The sequence below is a fragment of the Rousettus aegyptiacus genome, unplaced genomic scaffold (genome assembly GCF_014176215.1).
Source record: "Rousettus aegyptiacus isolate mRouAeg1 unplaced genomic scaffold, mRouAeg1.p scaffold_m13_p_11, whole genome shotgun sequence".
NCBI classification, from domain to species: Eukaryota; Metazoa; Chordata; class Mammalia; order Chiroptera; family Pteropodidae; genus Rousettus; species Rousettus aegyptiacus.
This window is the reverse complement of record NW_023416286.1, coordinates 50,726,640-50,740,169: the sequence shown is the minus strand read 5'-3', so window position 1 is coordinate 50,740,169 and position 13,530 is coordinate 50,726,640. Positions and strand designations below refer to the sequence as shown.

The window sequence follows — 13,530 nt, the reverse complement described above, 5'->3', positions numbered from 1 at the left end:
CAAAAACTGCAAGAGTAAATTCTGGTGAGAAAATTAATTGTAGCAGAGAGAGATACGCCCTATACAAGGCTGTTCCTGGGGAATTCCCTGGGGGATGTGTAGTGGAGGAGGCATGAACACAGGACAGTGCAGCAAGAAGCAGAGAGACAAAGGCACAGAATGGAAGCAAAGGGATGACGTCAGTGAGAGAAAGAGTAATGTGTGGACTTCAGGGAGCCTGGAAGGTAGGTTGATTAAGAAGCTTAGCATTTCAGGGTTGGGTTCCTGGGCGGGTGGTCCATGCAGTCACACAGGGCTTTGTGCGTAGAAGGGTCCATGCTTGGTTGTATGCTCTGCTGTCACCATTTTGAAATTCTTAATTTTTGAATAGGGGATCCCACACTTCCGTTTTGTACTGAGTCCCACAAATTATGTAGCTAGTCCTTATCGGCACTTTGAGAGGTAGAGGATAGTGACAGGAAGAGCCGGAAGACTTGGCTCCATGCTGCAAGTGTAGATAACTGGCGGTGTCAAAGTCCTGTTGAGGGTGACAAAGTGGTGGTTAAGCCATTTTCCTGGTGCTTTAAAGTGCCACCAGAAACTGAGCTACAATTTGGTTCAAGTTATGAACAACCTGAATTGGGAGGAAAATTTACTTGCTTGAAGAAAATTCTTTTTAGGGAGAATTTGGTTTCCTGTCTAACAATAATATTGTAAGAATATTGTAAAAGGGAAGTTCAATCATCATAATGTTTTCAGACAAGTGTTATTAGAAGGTATTTATTGCTGTCAAATTATTATTCATAATCCTCTGAAATGTGAATCTAAAAATGACATTACTTGAGACGGCCTGATATCACTTTCAGCACTGTGTCTAATTAACTCTTTTTTTTTTTTTGGTAAAAGACACTGAAAAGCCAGGCTGTGGGTAACTTTGAATTGTAAATGTGGATTCCTGAGGTACAGGTTGAGGATATCTTGACAGGCGTAGAAGAAGGAGGTCATATCCTTGTTGATAGCAGCGAGCTACCAAAAAAATAATAAGAGCAGAATGGAAATTACTTCCGTGTGAATTTCCTGAAAGAAATTGGATCCAGACCTCAAATTCTGAGATGATTTATTGAGTTTCCATACTCTGGTTCTCAACTTTATCAGTCATCGTACCCAAACCTGCAGCTGCTTTGAGTGGTGTCCCAGTTCACATCATCAGGGCTGATGAAAGTTACCCTTTGTTATAGTTACACGCAATGTGGAGGGTCAGATAAGCAAAGATATTAGTTCAAAAGTGAAACTAATCTCTTAAACTTCATGTTTGACATTGCCTCAGCTGTTTTTGTACATCCTAGTGCTGATGCCTGCTCATATCTTTCTCCATATGGAACTTGCACCATAGTTTTTCATTATACTTATTGTACATTCATGAGACTATCAGATAATGGAGAAAGATCTGAATATTCTTCAATGACTACATTTTATGACTGTGAACCACAAGTCATATATCTTATTCTTGTGGTGAAGTATCAGTTTAAATCTTTCCCTTAATTTTTTAAATTGGGCTGTCTTCTAATTACTAACTCTATAAAGATAATTAAATAATAATAAAAACATGAATATATCCACATACTTCCCATTTCTGTGCTATTAAACTGTTCAGTGTCAGTTTGTTTGAAATTTTCCCGCAGCTCACCAATGCTCTGTTCACTTATTTAAAGTCATTTTTCTCTTTCATTTTGCATAATTGTATTACTGTTTTCCAAGTCAATAATCCTGTCTTTTGTAATATGTAGTCTGTTTTAATCCCATTCAGTAGTATACTTTTTATCCCAGCCATTGTATTTCTCTAGATTTAAATATAAGAGTTTTTAATATTTTTTATATTTTTACTTACTATGTTCAATAATTTTCCTAGCTTTTCAAACATATGGAATATAGTTATGATAACAGTTTTAATACTCAGATTTGCTAATTCTAACAGGCATATCACTCTGCGTTTCCACTGATCACTTTTTCTCCTCATTGTGGGTCTTGTTTTCCTGCTTTTTTGTTTATCTGGTAATTTTTTCTTGGATGCTAGACATGGTAAAATTTGCATTGTTGAATACTCAATATTTTTGTATTTATGTAAATAATCTTGAGCCCCGTTTTGGGTCAGTTAGTTGGAAATAGTTTGATCCTTTCCGAACTTGGATTTAATATTTTTTAGATGGGAACAGAACAATGTTTTGTTTAGGACCAATATTTTTCTACCATGGAGGCAAAACACATTGTATATTACCCAATGCTCTATCAATTATGAAGCTTCCAGCCTAGTTGGTGGAAATAGGCACTATTTCTGGCAGTTTATAAGCTCTAAGTCCTTTTTTTTTTTCCAGGAGGTTCTTTCTTTGGCCTTGGTTGGTTTACTAGAATGTATTTATTGATGATGATTCAGCTGAGCACTTGACGGGAGTGTCTGCAGACCTTTGAAGTTCCCTTTCTGTGAAGTTCTGCCCTGTCTGCTCTTGTGCATTCTAGCCAACTTGATCTTTCTGGACATTCAGTTCAGTCTCCTCCTGTTTGGCCCTGGTTAATTGGGGTTCTCCCCTCCTTGTTGTAGCTTGGGAAATCCTTCAAAGTAGTGGCCTGGAGCAATAGCAACAATAGGGGTGCTTGTTTTGTCCACAGCTCTCAGAGGCCATACTGTGTGTGTTTATTAGTTGATTTAGGTGGGAAGGTAAGTATAGTCTCTGTTACTCAAAAGTGGAAGTTCTTCAATTAATTTTTAATTTTACTATTCAGTGAAAGGGTGGATACATTGATATGACAGTACTTCTGGTGGTAGCATTGATTTGTAACTTCTTTTTTGGTAGGGAAATCTATGCATCCAAATTTAGTATATTATAGAATATTTATCGAGCATATATTTACAACCCAAACATTTTACTGATAGGTATTAACCCATTAGTAGGTCTTTTTTATTTTAATTTTTTACTTATTTTACTAATATGTATTTGACATTGATATAGCATATGATACAAATATGAAAAAGGCTTATACAAGAGCTGAATAACTTTCACAGTCCAGTGCAAAATGAATATGTGGGATTCTACAAAAGTTATTAAAAATTCAAGATAGTGACAGCAGAGCATTAAACCAAGTGCATCTAAGCACAACTGTATAGACCAGATACCCATGAAGCCAGCCCTGGCTTATACATATAATATTAGGATGAGATCTAACTATAAATAGTGAATAAAAAATAAGAACAAAATAACTTTCTTGAGGTTTTGGTTTAGTATATTATAGAATATTTATCAAATATAATGTTATGCAATGACAAACTATGCATGTTTTAAAGCAAAAGGACCATATGATCAAATCTGTATTTTAGAAAGATAATTTTGATAAATGATCCAAGATTTTCTGATAATACTATTTATAAATGAGGAGAAACTAAATAGTGAAATATTTTTTCCTTAATATCTGCCCCTTTTTCTTAATTTTCTTTCCACTGTCCATGGACTCAGTTTCCCCTTAGGTCTTACCTGTGCCCTTTCCTTCTTGGTTAGTTGGGAAACATGAATACATTCTTTTCCAGGTTAGCTCCACCACTAAACTTCTAAAATTGAAGTTTACTATCCATGGAAATTTAGAATAAACCTTATCATACTATGTTATAATATTATATTTCCTTTCTCCTTTTTTCCAGTGTGCTCGGTATGATAATGCCTTCATTGCAGAGATCTTGATTGACAGAGGGGTCAATGTCAACCACCAGGATGAAGATTTTTGGACTCCAATGCACATTGCCTGTGCATGTGATAACCCTGATATTGTCCTGCTCCTCGTGTTAGTAAGTAAAGCAGTTTAGTTTATTACCATTTGAAGATTTAATGTCATATAAAAAGCTACATAATTATCTAATAATATTTCACAATATGTAATACTTCATTTGAGAAAAAAATGTGTATATGTATCATCACTTTTTTTCCTGGAATTATAAGATAATTAGAGATGAGAGTTGTGGGCCACATAGTTTATAAACCAAATTGTATAGCTATCAGGCCAGGCTCTACTTCTCTTGCCTTTTTCTTGCATGTTATATGCCTTGATTCTTAACATGTCAGTCCTAACTATAATGGTTTAATAATCGTTGTTTTTAAATTAGTTTTCCTAATTTTTAGCCAACTAATAAGGAAATAATAGTTTGCATTGAATTTTTTTCTCCTGTCTACATCTAGTAAAGAAGTGTTTGCAACACTTATTTACATGAAAATGAAAATTTTAAGTATAACATTGGAGTTATTTGTTTTCATTTATAGTTTAGACCATGATATCACTTCTCAGACATATATTCATTTTTTGTTAAAAAACAGTGCCAGCACTTTATAGACACTCAGTGTATACTAGTTGAATACTTAGATAAACAAACGAGTGGCAGAATGGCACTTTTTACCAGTCAGGCTGAACTTAATAGTACCATTACTAACTCATATGTAATAAAAAGTGTCTTATGGCCCCATTCATCTTTTTACATGTTCTAGAATTCTTCATCCTACTCATTCTATACTTATACTTAGAAGTGCCCACTTTAGCACACAAATTGTCTTAGTGTCCGATAATGTTGCTTTTCTTTACTAGACAGAATTGAGAAATAGAAACTGATTTTAATTAATGTATAAACATAGAGTTAAATCTATAATTGTCAAACAATATTTTCATGGTCCCGTAATGCTGTTTCTCACATCATAGAATAATCTTGACCTCATATGGAAGGTTATACATCTCCTAGTTAGTATTATACAGTGAACTTCATATACTGATCATTGTCCTCATTCATTTAACTATTATTTGTTCATCACCAACTATTTTTAATGTATTTTTTATTCAAGTAAATTACAGTTTATTCATTCATTCAAGCAAATATTTATTGAGTAACTACTGTATTCTAAGTGTTACCTAGTGAACAAAAAAGACATTTAACATTATAGAGTAATGGCAAAAACAGACAAAAGCAAACAATATAAGTGTACCACCAAGCAATTTTATTAATGGATTAAGCAAGTCTGAGTAGCCTTATTGCCACTGTCTTATAGACAGTCCATCAGCCATCAATAGAAATAATTTACCTTTAAAAAATGTTGATGAAATACACTGTCATAAAAATTATAATTAATATAAAAATATGTTCCTGCTAACAACCTCAAAATTGAGATTTATTTTTCTTAAATACAATTTTGGATTTAGTGCTTCATGTCCAGTATACTTTTCATTTTCCAAAGTTTATTGATAAGAGAGACTGTGCACATTCACTCATTCAATAAATATTTGAATACCTTCTGTTCTTTACTAATGGAGTCATCAGGGAACAAAAGAAGCAAAAATCCCTGTCTTTTGGAGCTTCTATTCCACTGGGGAGAAACAGGAAACAAATATGCAAATGAATGAAATATATAGTATGTCAACCAAAGGGAATTGTTGGAGGAGACAAGAAGAAGGATTAGATAGCATTAAGAGATTGTCTGATGGAGAAGGTGATGTTTGAGCCTTGAGCCTGGTGGGAATTTGGGTGCAACATATGCCAGGCAGAGAGAATGGCAAGTACAAAGCTGTGTTGGAATCATCTTGTGCTTGTGCAACAGCAAAGAGACCAGTGAGTGCAGCTCAAGTGGAGTAGATGAAGTCAGGGCAGAGCATGAAGGCAGAGAGACAGTGGAGCTAATCAAGCTTGTCGCAGAGATGTTAGTATCTACTTGTACCCCAAGTGATTAAGGGAGCCTTTGGAGGGCTTTGAGAAGTGACATGATCTGATTTATCCTTGAAAAGATCATTGTGGCTGCTCTGTTGAAAATAGACAAAGGGAAGAGAAGTACGGAAAAACACTTATAGGAAACTATTGCCAATGTCCAGGCTAGACATAGTGGAGATGGAGACAAGCGGCCAACATCTGTATGTTTTGAAGATCAAGTTTTCATTATTTGGTGTGGGACTGGAATAGGAGTGAAGAATGACTTCCACTTTTTCTATCTGAGAACTGTACGGTTGGAATTTGGGTTTGCTGAAATGGAGAAGAGTGTTAGAATAAGGGGCATGAAGTTGGGTTTAAAAATGAATGAAAAATATATTTGAATCACATTTTTTTCAAGTTCTTTAGGAAATCATTATCTCTAAAAATTTTCATTGACTTTTCAAGATAACTATTTACTGTGAGTTTTTAAGTACAGATATGTGTGTGTGTTACCATTACATACTAAACAGCATTCGAACATTACTATTTTAATTGAATTCTAAATACTTTATGTTTTGGAGTAGGCAGATTGTGAATATTATTAGTACTTTTGCCAAATGATCTACAAAACTAACGGATACTAATAATTAACTTTGATGCAGCCTTCTCTATACATTGGGTACTTTTTTACATACTTTATAATTATTAATTCAGATAGTCATCACAAAATCTGATTATATATGGGCTAGTCATTTCTGCTTTGTATAGGCAAGGTGACTGATGCACAGAGAGGCTAATCTACAAGCCTAAAGCTAGATAGTAGTGACATAGACAAGATTTGATCCCATGGAGGCCAACTTCAGAACCTGAACCCCTGACCCCTCTTATCTGCTGCAATATTCTTTATGATAGAATTCGTACAGAGCTAAAAGTCCCCAAAGTGGATGAATAAGATCATGATTTCATTTTAATATTATACACTTCCCTTTAAAATACAACCTTCTGACCTGATTATTTAGAATTTATGAGGGGAGTTAAGAAATATTATATCTACAGATGATTCTCGTTATTCGAGGTAGTTATGTTCTATAAAATCACCGGAACACCTAATTAGCGAATCCTAAATCATCGTTCCTAGGGGAAATAAAGTATTAAGTTTCTGCAAACCTCTAGGGTCACAACATATTTTTCAGTAGAGGTGTACAAACCTTTTTTTATGTGTGTTTTTGTTTAATGACACCTTATTTAATTTGTTGACTCATAAACATCAAACTAATGACTGGTAGCACTATAAAACATGCTTGAACATAGCTAATCCATCATGCGTATTTTCTTGTAAGGCTCATCACAGCCTTCTTACACTTAGCACTTTAACACTATGTTTGGGAACCATTTTAAACAGTGAAATCACCAACGAAAAGTGGAAAAAAATGATGCTAAATAGATTGCAATATGAATATTTGTTTATATTGTGAGAGCTGAAACAAAAAGTCTGAATGTCACCTTGTTGGACCTCAGCTGTAGACCCGCACAGGGGTAACTAAAACTTGTCACTACTTTGTGCAGGTGCATGAACATCCACAAAAATACCAGGAAAACTAATTTTGGTATAACATAAATTTTAGCAAGTAAGCACATTCGCAAATGTAGAATCTGTGAATATATCAGAGAATCGACTGTATTAATTACTAAGCAAAACAATGGAAACTTTTTAGAACTTTAACTATGAAATGAAATTTCTAATCCCAGTCGTTTTAGGAATTGGGATGAGTCAAAAATGATGGAGTCCTACAAATGTTTTCAAAACTTAGACAAAAAAGGCTCATTATTGTTTTTACAGTTCCATCATATAGTTGAATAAGGTTTTGCAGTTTCCTAGATATTTTACAAATATCTCACTGGGAATGGAGAGTGTTTCTATGACATAAGCAATACACTTAACATATAATCCTTATTTTTATATAAAGAAATCTAATATCAGAGAGGTTAACTAGTAGAGTAGAATCCCAAATTTAAGTGTTTTGGCTCTTAGTAAAATCATATTTTAATGCATTACATTTGTATATTTAATATAATTATATATCATATAATTATGTATGATATAATATACATTATAATTATACAAAGTTTATTAACTGAGATTTTTTTCCATTTATCTTTTGGTTATTTTAGCATCTCACATACGTAACATTTTAAATTTTACATTCTACATTACCCAATTTTAAAAATGTTTTTTAATTTATGCCATATTTAATCATTAATGTTCTATAATTCAAATTATTTTCTAGTTTAAAAAAATAATTGCACATTAATTTTCATTTTTCAGATTTTAAGAAGCTTTTCTGTTATTTAAGAGTAAAATCATAAAGACTGAAAAGTAATTAACTCAAAGTATGTCAGGTTGTATTTTCTTGAAAATCTTTACATTTATTTTAATATGTTCATATACATATATACACATATATATTTCTAGCATGTTGTATCAATGCATTTATGCCTTGAATAAATGCTTGTAAAATATCTTCAGAATCTGCTGTATCACTAGCCTGTTGGGAGAGGAAAAATAGTTTGTTTTTTTTTTGCTATTTTGTATCTTGTGATTTCATAGGGAATGGTCTTGGAATAACCTAGCTCAGTTCTCACTTCTTTTCTGATATTGCTTTGGCTTAAAGATTTTCATTTACCTATATCATGCTAGATCTGAATTTTTGCATTTAATTTTGCAATGTAGCCACAGTTGCTAAATTACTCTGTCTTGTTAGCAGATCTAAAGCTGTGGTGAATCTGCATATTTAAACAGTTCATTACATTTGAACCTAAGAAACAAAAAACTGTTATTTTAGAGTTAATTATTTTGAAGGAAAAATAATTAAATTGAGTAAAACACCGGATGATACTTGCATTGGGGAAAATGATTACCTGTGTTCCTGACTAATTACCTTAGATTTTTTTTCTCTCCTATTGAAAATATTGGGAGTATATGATTTGATACTCACATGTCCTTGGAACCATTTAATAAATTTTACTGTTATATATAATTTCAAGAAATGAGTAATGACAACTAAAAAAAAATGTCACTTTAATCAGTTTTATTTTTTAAAGGATCAGATAATAGTTAATTGCTGAATTGTTACTATTACATATTACGGGGAGAGCTTTTAAAATATTTTCACTTGAAATCAAGTGTAGGAGGAAATATTAACAAGTGGATAGTCATTTTTTAAGTGAGGCTCCGTAATTTCTTATCACTGTTTCATGTCAGTAGCAATGGAATGATTATTGGAAATTGCAGTGAATTGCAGTTTTCTTGATCTTTGGCCTCTTGTGTTTGAACATCCGATGTTAGTAATTTCATTGCCTGTTGGATGAAGTGTGTCATGAACTGTGTCTAATGGGCAGTGTGAAACTATATCATTTTAATGAGTGCTACAGGCAACTGCTGGAACCTAACCGTTTTGTCATAACTGAAATAGCAAATGTTATTTCAAAAACATATTGCTTACCTTGTGTTAGATGGCTTAGGTTGATAGATCAAAATTAAATCATTCCAAGATTTCAGTCATTAGTTGCTTAGACTATTTCTATAGGGTTAAATACTACTATAAAAATTATGTCTTCAGTTATTAAAAAAAAAAAAAAGCCTTTCCATTACTTCGATTTGTTAAAGATCAGATCACAGAGTACCCAGCTATTTTAGGAGGTTATATTCTTCCCTAGAAATGAGCTGTAAATCAAATGTTTCAAAGTAAATCTGATTTTCCAATAAGAACTATGGCAGAAGAACTAGGCTGAGAGCCTCATTATTAACTTTTTATGCACATGCCCACGTATACAATATTCACTCTCTTTATTAGCAGTTGATCTTGACTTCGGCTTCCCTGAGAAAATTCAAATCTTCAGGCTTACTGCCTTCAACTTTCTACTACAAACTAACCAGTGATTGTTTTTTTTTTCTGTTTTTTCAGCCTTCATTCTTAAAAAAGGAGTTTGTTTTCCTTTATAAGGTAAATGTTCCTGCATCCTGTCTAAGATGACCACCTTTCCAAGGGTATCTCCTTCCTCATCTCTTATTTTCAGTTGTTCTATTAGCCTTTTCTTTCCGCCGTGTAGTTATGTCCCGATACTTTCCATTAATTAAAAAAAATAAGAAAAATAAATCAGATTTATTTCTTCTAATTGTCACCCTATTGTCTTTGTAATTTTCATTGTCAAGCTTCTCAGAAGAACAGTATGCTTTGCTGACTCCAATTCGTTACCTTCTAGTCACTCTTCCATCAGGCAGTCTGGGCTCTGTCCACTCATGCCCCTCAGCGTGGCCCTTGCCAAGAACAATTTTGACATCTTTCTGATGAAGTCAGTGGGCATATTTTATTGTTTATCCTGCCTAATTTGTCTCACTTGATCTCAAGGCAAGTCGATCAGAGAAATTGGGCAAACATCCAGGTTTACCTATGGCTGTAATTTTTGGGCTAATCAGACTAAGAATTTGAAGGAAGCTACTCTGGCTCTCAAGCCCTGTTAGTGGCCATTGAACACAAGAGCTGCTTAGTTTTTTTTTTTTTTTCTTTAGCTTTATGGAGGTATAATTGACTAGCAAAACTGTATATATTCAAGTGTACAACGTGATGATTTGGTGTAAGTATACTTTGAGGCATGGTTACCACAATCATGTTAATGAACACATCCATCTCCTCACATAGTGGCCATAATTGTTACTATGTGCGAGGTGCTGTGCTTGCTTCGAGGGCACATGAACAACAAGAGAAACAAGGTCTCTGTTCTTAAACACTGATACTCTCGTATAGAAAAGAAAATGAAAAATGAGCATAAACACTAATTCATTTGTCAGTGTATTATCATTAATATATTTACATTAAATTTTTCTGTATGCCATACATCAAAACTTAGCTTTCAGTGAGGGTTGGGGTGTGGTAAGTAAATGGTACTACAGAAGCACAAAGAGGGAACCTGAGCTTATCCAGGAGGCACTGGGGGCAGCAGTGAGGCACCTAACTGGAGGCACTGCCTTTGGGAAGACATTGTATAAAACACCCTGGTAAGTGATTGTGGATTTAGGGTCATAGTGAGGGGGATGAAGCATATATTGATTATATATTTTGAGAGTGAAATCAACAGCGATGTTGATGTTTTCAATGTAGAAATTAAAGGGAGGGAATTTAAAAATGACTCCAAGTTTTCTGTTTTTGAAAAGTTGGGAGAGATGGTGCAGTTTACCAAGATAGCAAACACCAGTAGAGAAATCTTTTCATGTGAGAGGGTCCTGCTTTTCTTTTTGAATATACTAAAGTCAAGGTCTAAAGAAGATGTCCACCTGGAGAAAGCTAGGAGGCAGCTGGTCCTGGAACTCAGGAGAGAGGGAAAAGTTTTATTTGTATACACACAGTAACAGAAGCCCTTGAGTAAATCAGATCAACACTTGAAAATGTGAAGTCCGAAAAAAGAAAGAACATTTGAAAAAGAGTCCAAAGTAAACCAATTAAAAGATTGTTAGACAAACAGGAGGCTGCAAAGAAGACTGGAAAAGAGAATCCATATTTAGAAGGGAAGCCAGAAGCTTGTATTCTATGAAAGTCAAGGAGAAAAATGCTTTGAGAAGTTCCTTGTGGCAGTGGGAGAGCTATAATTAACAGAAGCAGCTAGTCATTTACACATGGGAAAGCAAACTCTAAGAAAATTGCAAACTTCATTCCTAACTCAAATGTTAAGGGCATATTAAACTTTTCGTGGTTTTCCTTTCATATGTATGTGCTGGACAAAAAAAAAGAAAACTGTAAGAGAGTATTCTAGACTATAGGAAGAAACAGAAATACAGGCACTGGTACCATAAGACATTAGAGATAAATTATATGTGAACGCCATTAGCACAAGATATTAAGGCACAGAAAATATCAACTGTCCATATTTTCAGTTTCTGGGGAGGTAGACCTGGAAAAGACTGTATTTTCTCAGAGACCCGATATGGAGTGTTCAGATTAGCAAAATTTAGAACCCATGATTATATTTTCTTTCACTCTTCCTTTCTTCTCTTGATTTTAAATGTAAAATCTTTATGAATATAGCCCTAATATTATCATGAGAATTGTGTGAGAGTAGTCATAGATAATGGGGTAAGAGGACACTGACTCTTCATGCGAGGTTTTTGTTAGTAAATATTTACTAGATACTTAGTGTGGTTCACACAAAATCATCATTCTAGGGGAAATGAATGGCTTAGTAGGATATATAATAGTGACTTACACAATACCTTGAAATGATGTTGAATTTACCCTAACCATATGGGACTCTTTACTAAACTAGAGCCATAATTTACTTTCTTACCTTTTTCTCAGAAACACTCAAAAGATTTGTTTAAAAAGCTATACTTTCTAATCTTTTATCTAGCTCATCAGATAATCGTGAACTTGTTTAAAATTTTTACATCTTACTCTAAATTTAGTAAATTTGAAACTTGCCATGGACTCAAGAGAATGGCATGTGTTTTCTAGTTTTCTAGTTTTGTTTATTGTGTATTTTGAAAACTGTTTTCTCTCTATGTACATATATCACATGTTTAGTGTAGAAAATTAAAAGATACCACAAATATAAAAAAGAAAATTTAAAAGCACTAATAATTCCATCAAATAGAAATAATCCCTGAATTTTGATTTTGATGTATTTCTTAATCTCCCTCCCCTCTCTTTCTTCCCCGCACATGTAATAGTCATACAGAATTTATCTGATACCGTCTTTACATCTTGGTAGCCTATTTATTTATACATATTTTTCTGCATTTCTCTAGGCCTTAAATTTTTCTTCCACATGGTTTTTAATGATATGAAGTTGCATTATATAAATATAATTAATTAATTATTTTCCTATTGTAGACATTTTATATAAATTTTCACTACTTTTTTCTATTTTCTTGATATGATAATTATATCGTTTCGTGACTATGCAGTAAATACATCATGACGTAAATGTTTTTCCACGTGGCATTATTTCTTTTCACTAGATTTTTACCTGTCATACAAAGCCTTATTAAAAAGTCAGTTAGTTTTATAAAGCTTGTTACAAGCTCTATAAAATTTAGCCATTTCCTTCCCTTCAACCTTCCCTTAGAATTTTTCTTCCCAGATACAACCACTTTCAACTCTTTTATATTATTCTTCTGTTTTTTTTTTATATGGATTTCTTGCTAAATAACTATGTTTATATTGCTGCTCCTTGATTTTTCATCTTAATTCTGGAAGATGGAAACTCAGCTCTCTTTTCATGTACTCTCAACCCTATTAGATACATACACTCTTTCCATGTACCCATTCTCTTCTTATTACATCAAACTTCTGTCATCAGTATGTAGAGATTTCTTTAGTATAACTGTAAATGCTATTTACACCCTAGCCACTTGAAATTCTATGCTTACTTTTTCTTTCTTATACATTTTGCGTTTTTGACATGATTTGTCATTTAACATGGCAGCAATGCCACACATAAATATTTATGTGCTCCAAAGTAATAATTAGTGACCTCAGGATATTTACAGATAGAGTTGTAAAATTGTATTGCAACATAATTTCAATTGTTATAAAGTTTTGAATTGTTGTAATATAAGTTTAAAACTTTTATTACCATGAACATTTGCAGTCATTAAAATCTTAAAGTACACTTTAATCATAATAAGGGCTAGATACATAGTTCCTTGCTTAATAAATAGATTCTCCAACTGTATCGCCTCCTCTGTCATCTGCCCAAAATCTAGAATCTGAAGGAAAGTTTTGAGCATGTAGTTCTCTCTCTCTCTGCTTAAACAATGGAAACCTGTGGGAAAGTTTCTGCTTGAGACC

General features: G+C 33.4%; 1 protein-coding gene across 6 annotated transcripts in view; it reads left to right on the top strand.

Moving 5' to 3' along the window:
* Positions 1–13,530, top strand: part of MYO16 (myosin XVI) — a 499,709-nt gene that overhangs the window by 162,719 nt on the left and 323,460 nt on the right. For all 6 annotated transcript variants that reach the window (XM_016145252.2, XM_016145250.2, XM_016145255.2 and 3 more), the window contains one exon: positions 3,668–3,811. In XM_016145252.2, the coding sequence (XP_016000738.2) occupies positions 3,668–3,811 (144 nt within the window). The remainder of the gene's footprint in view (positions 1–3,667; positions 3,812–13,530) is intronic.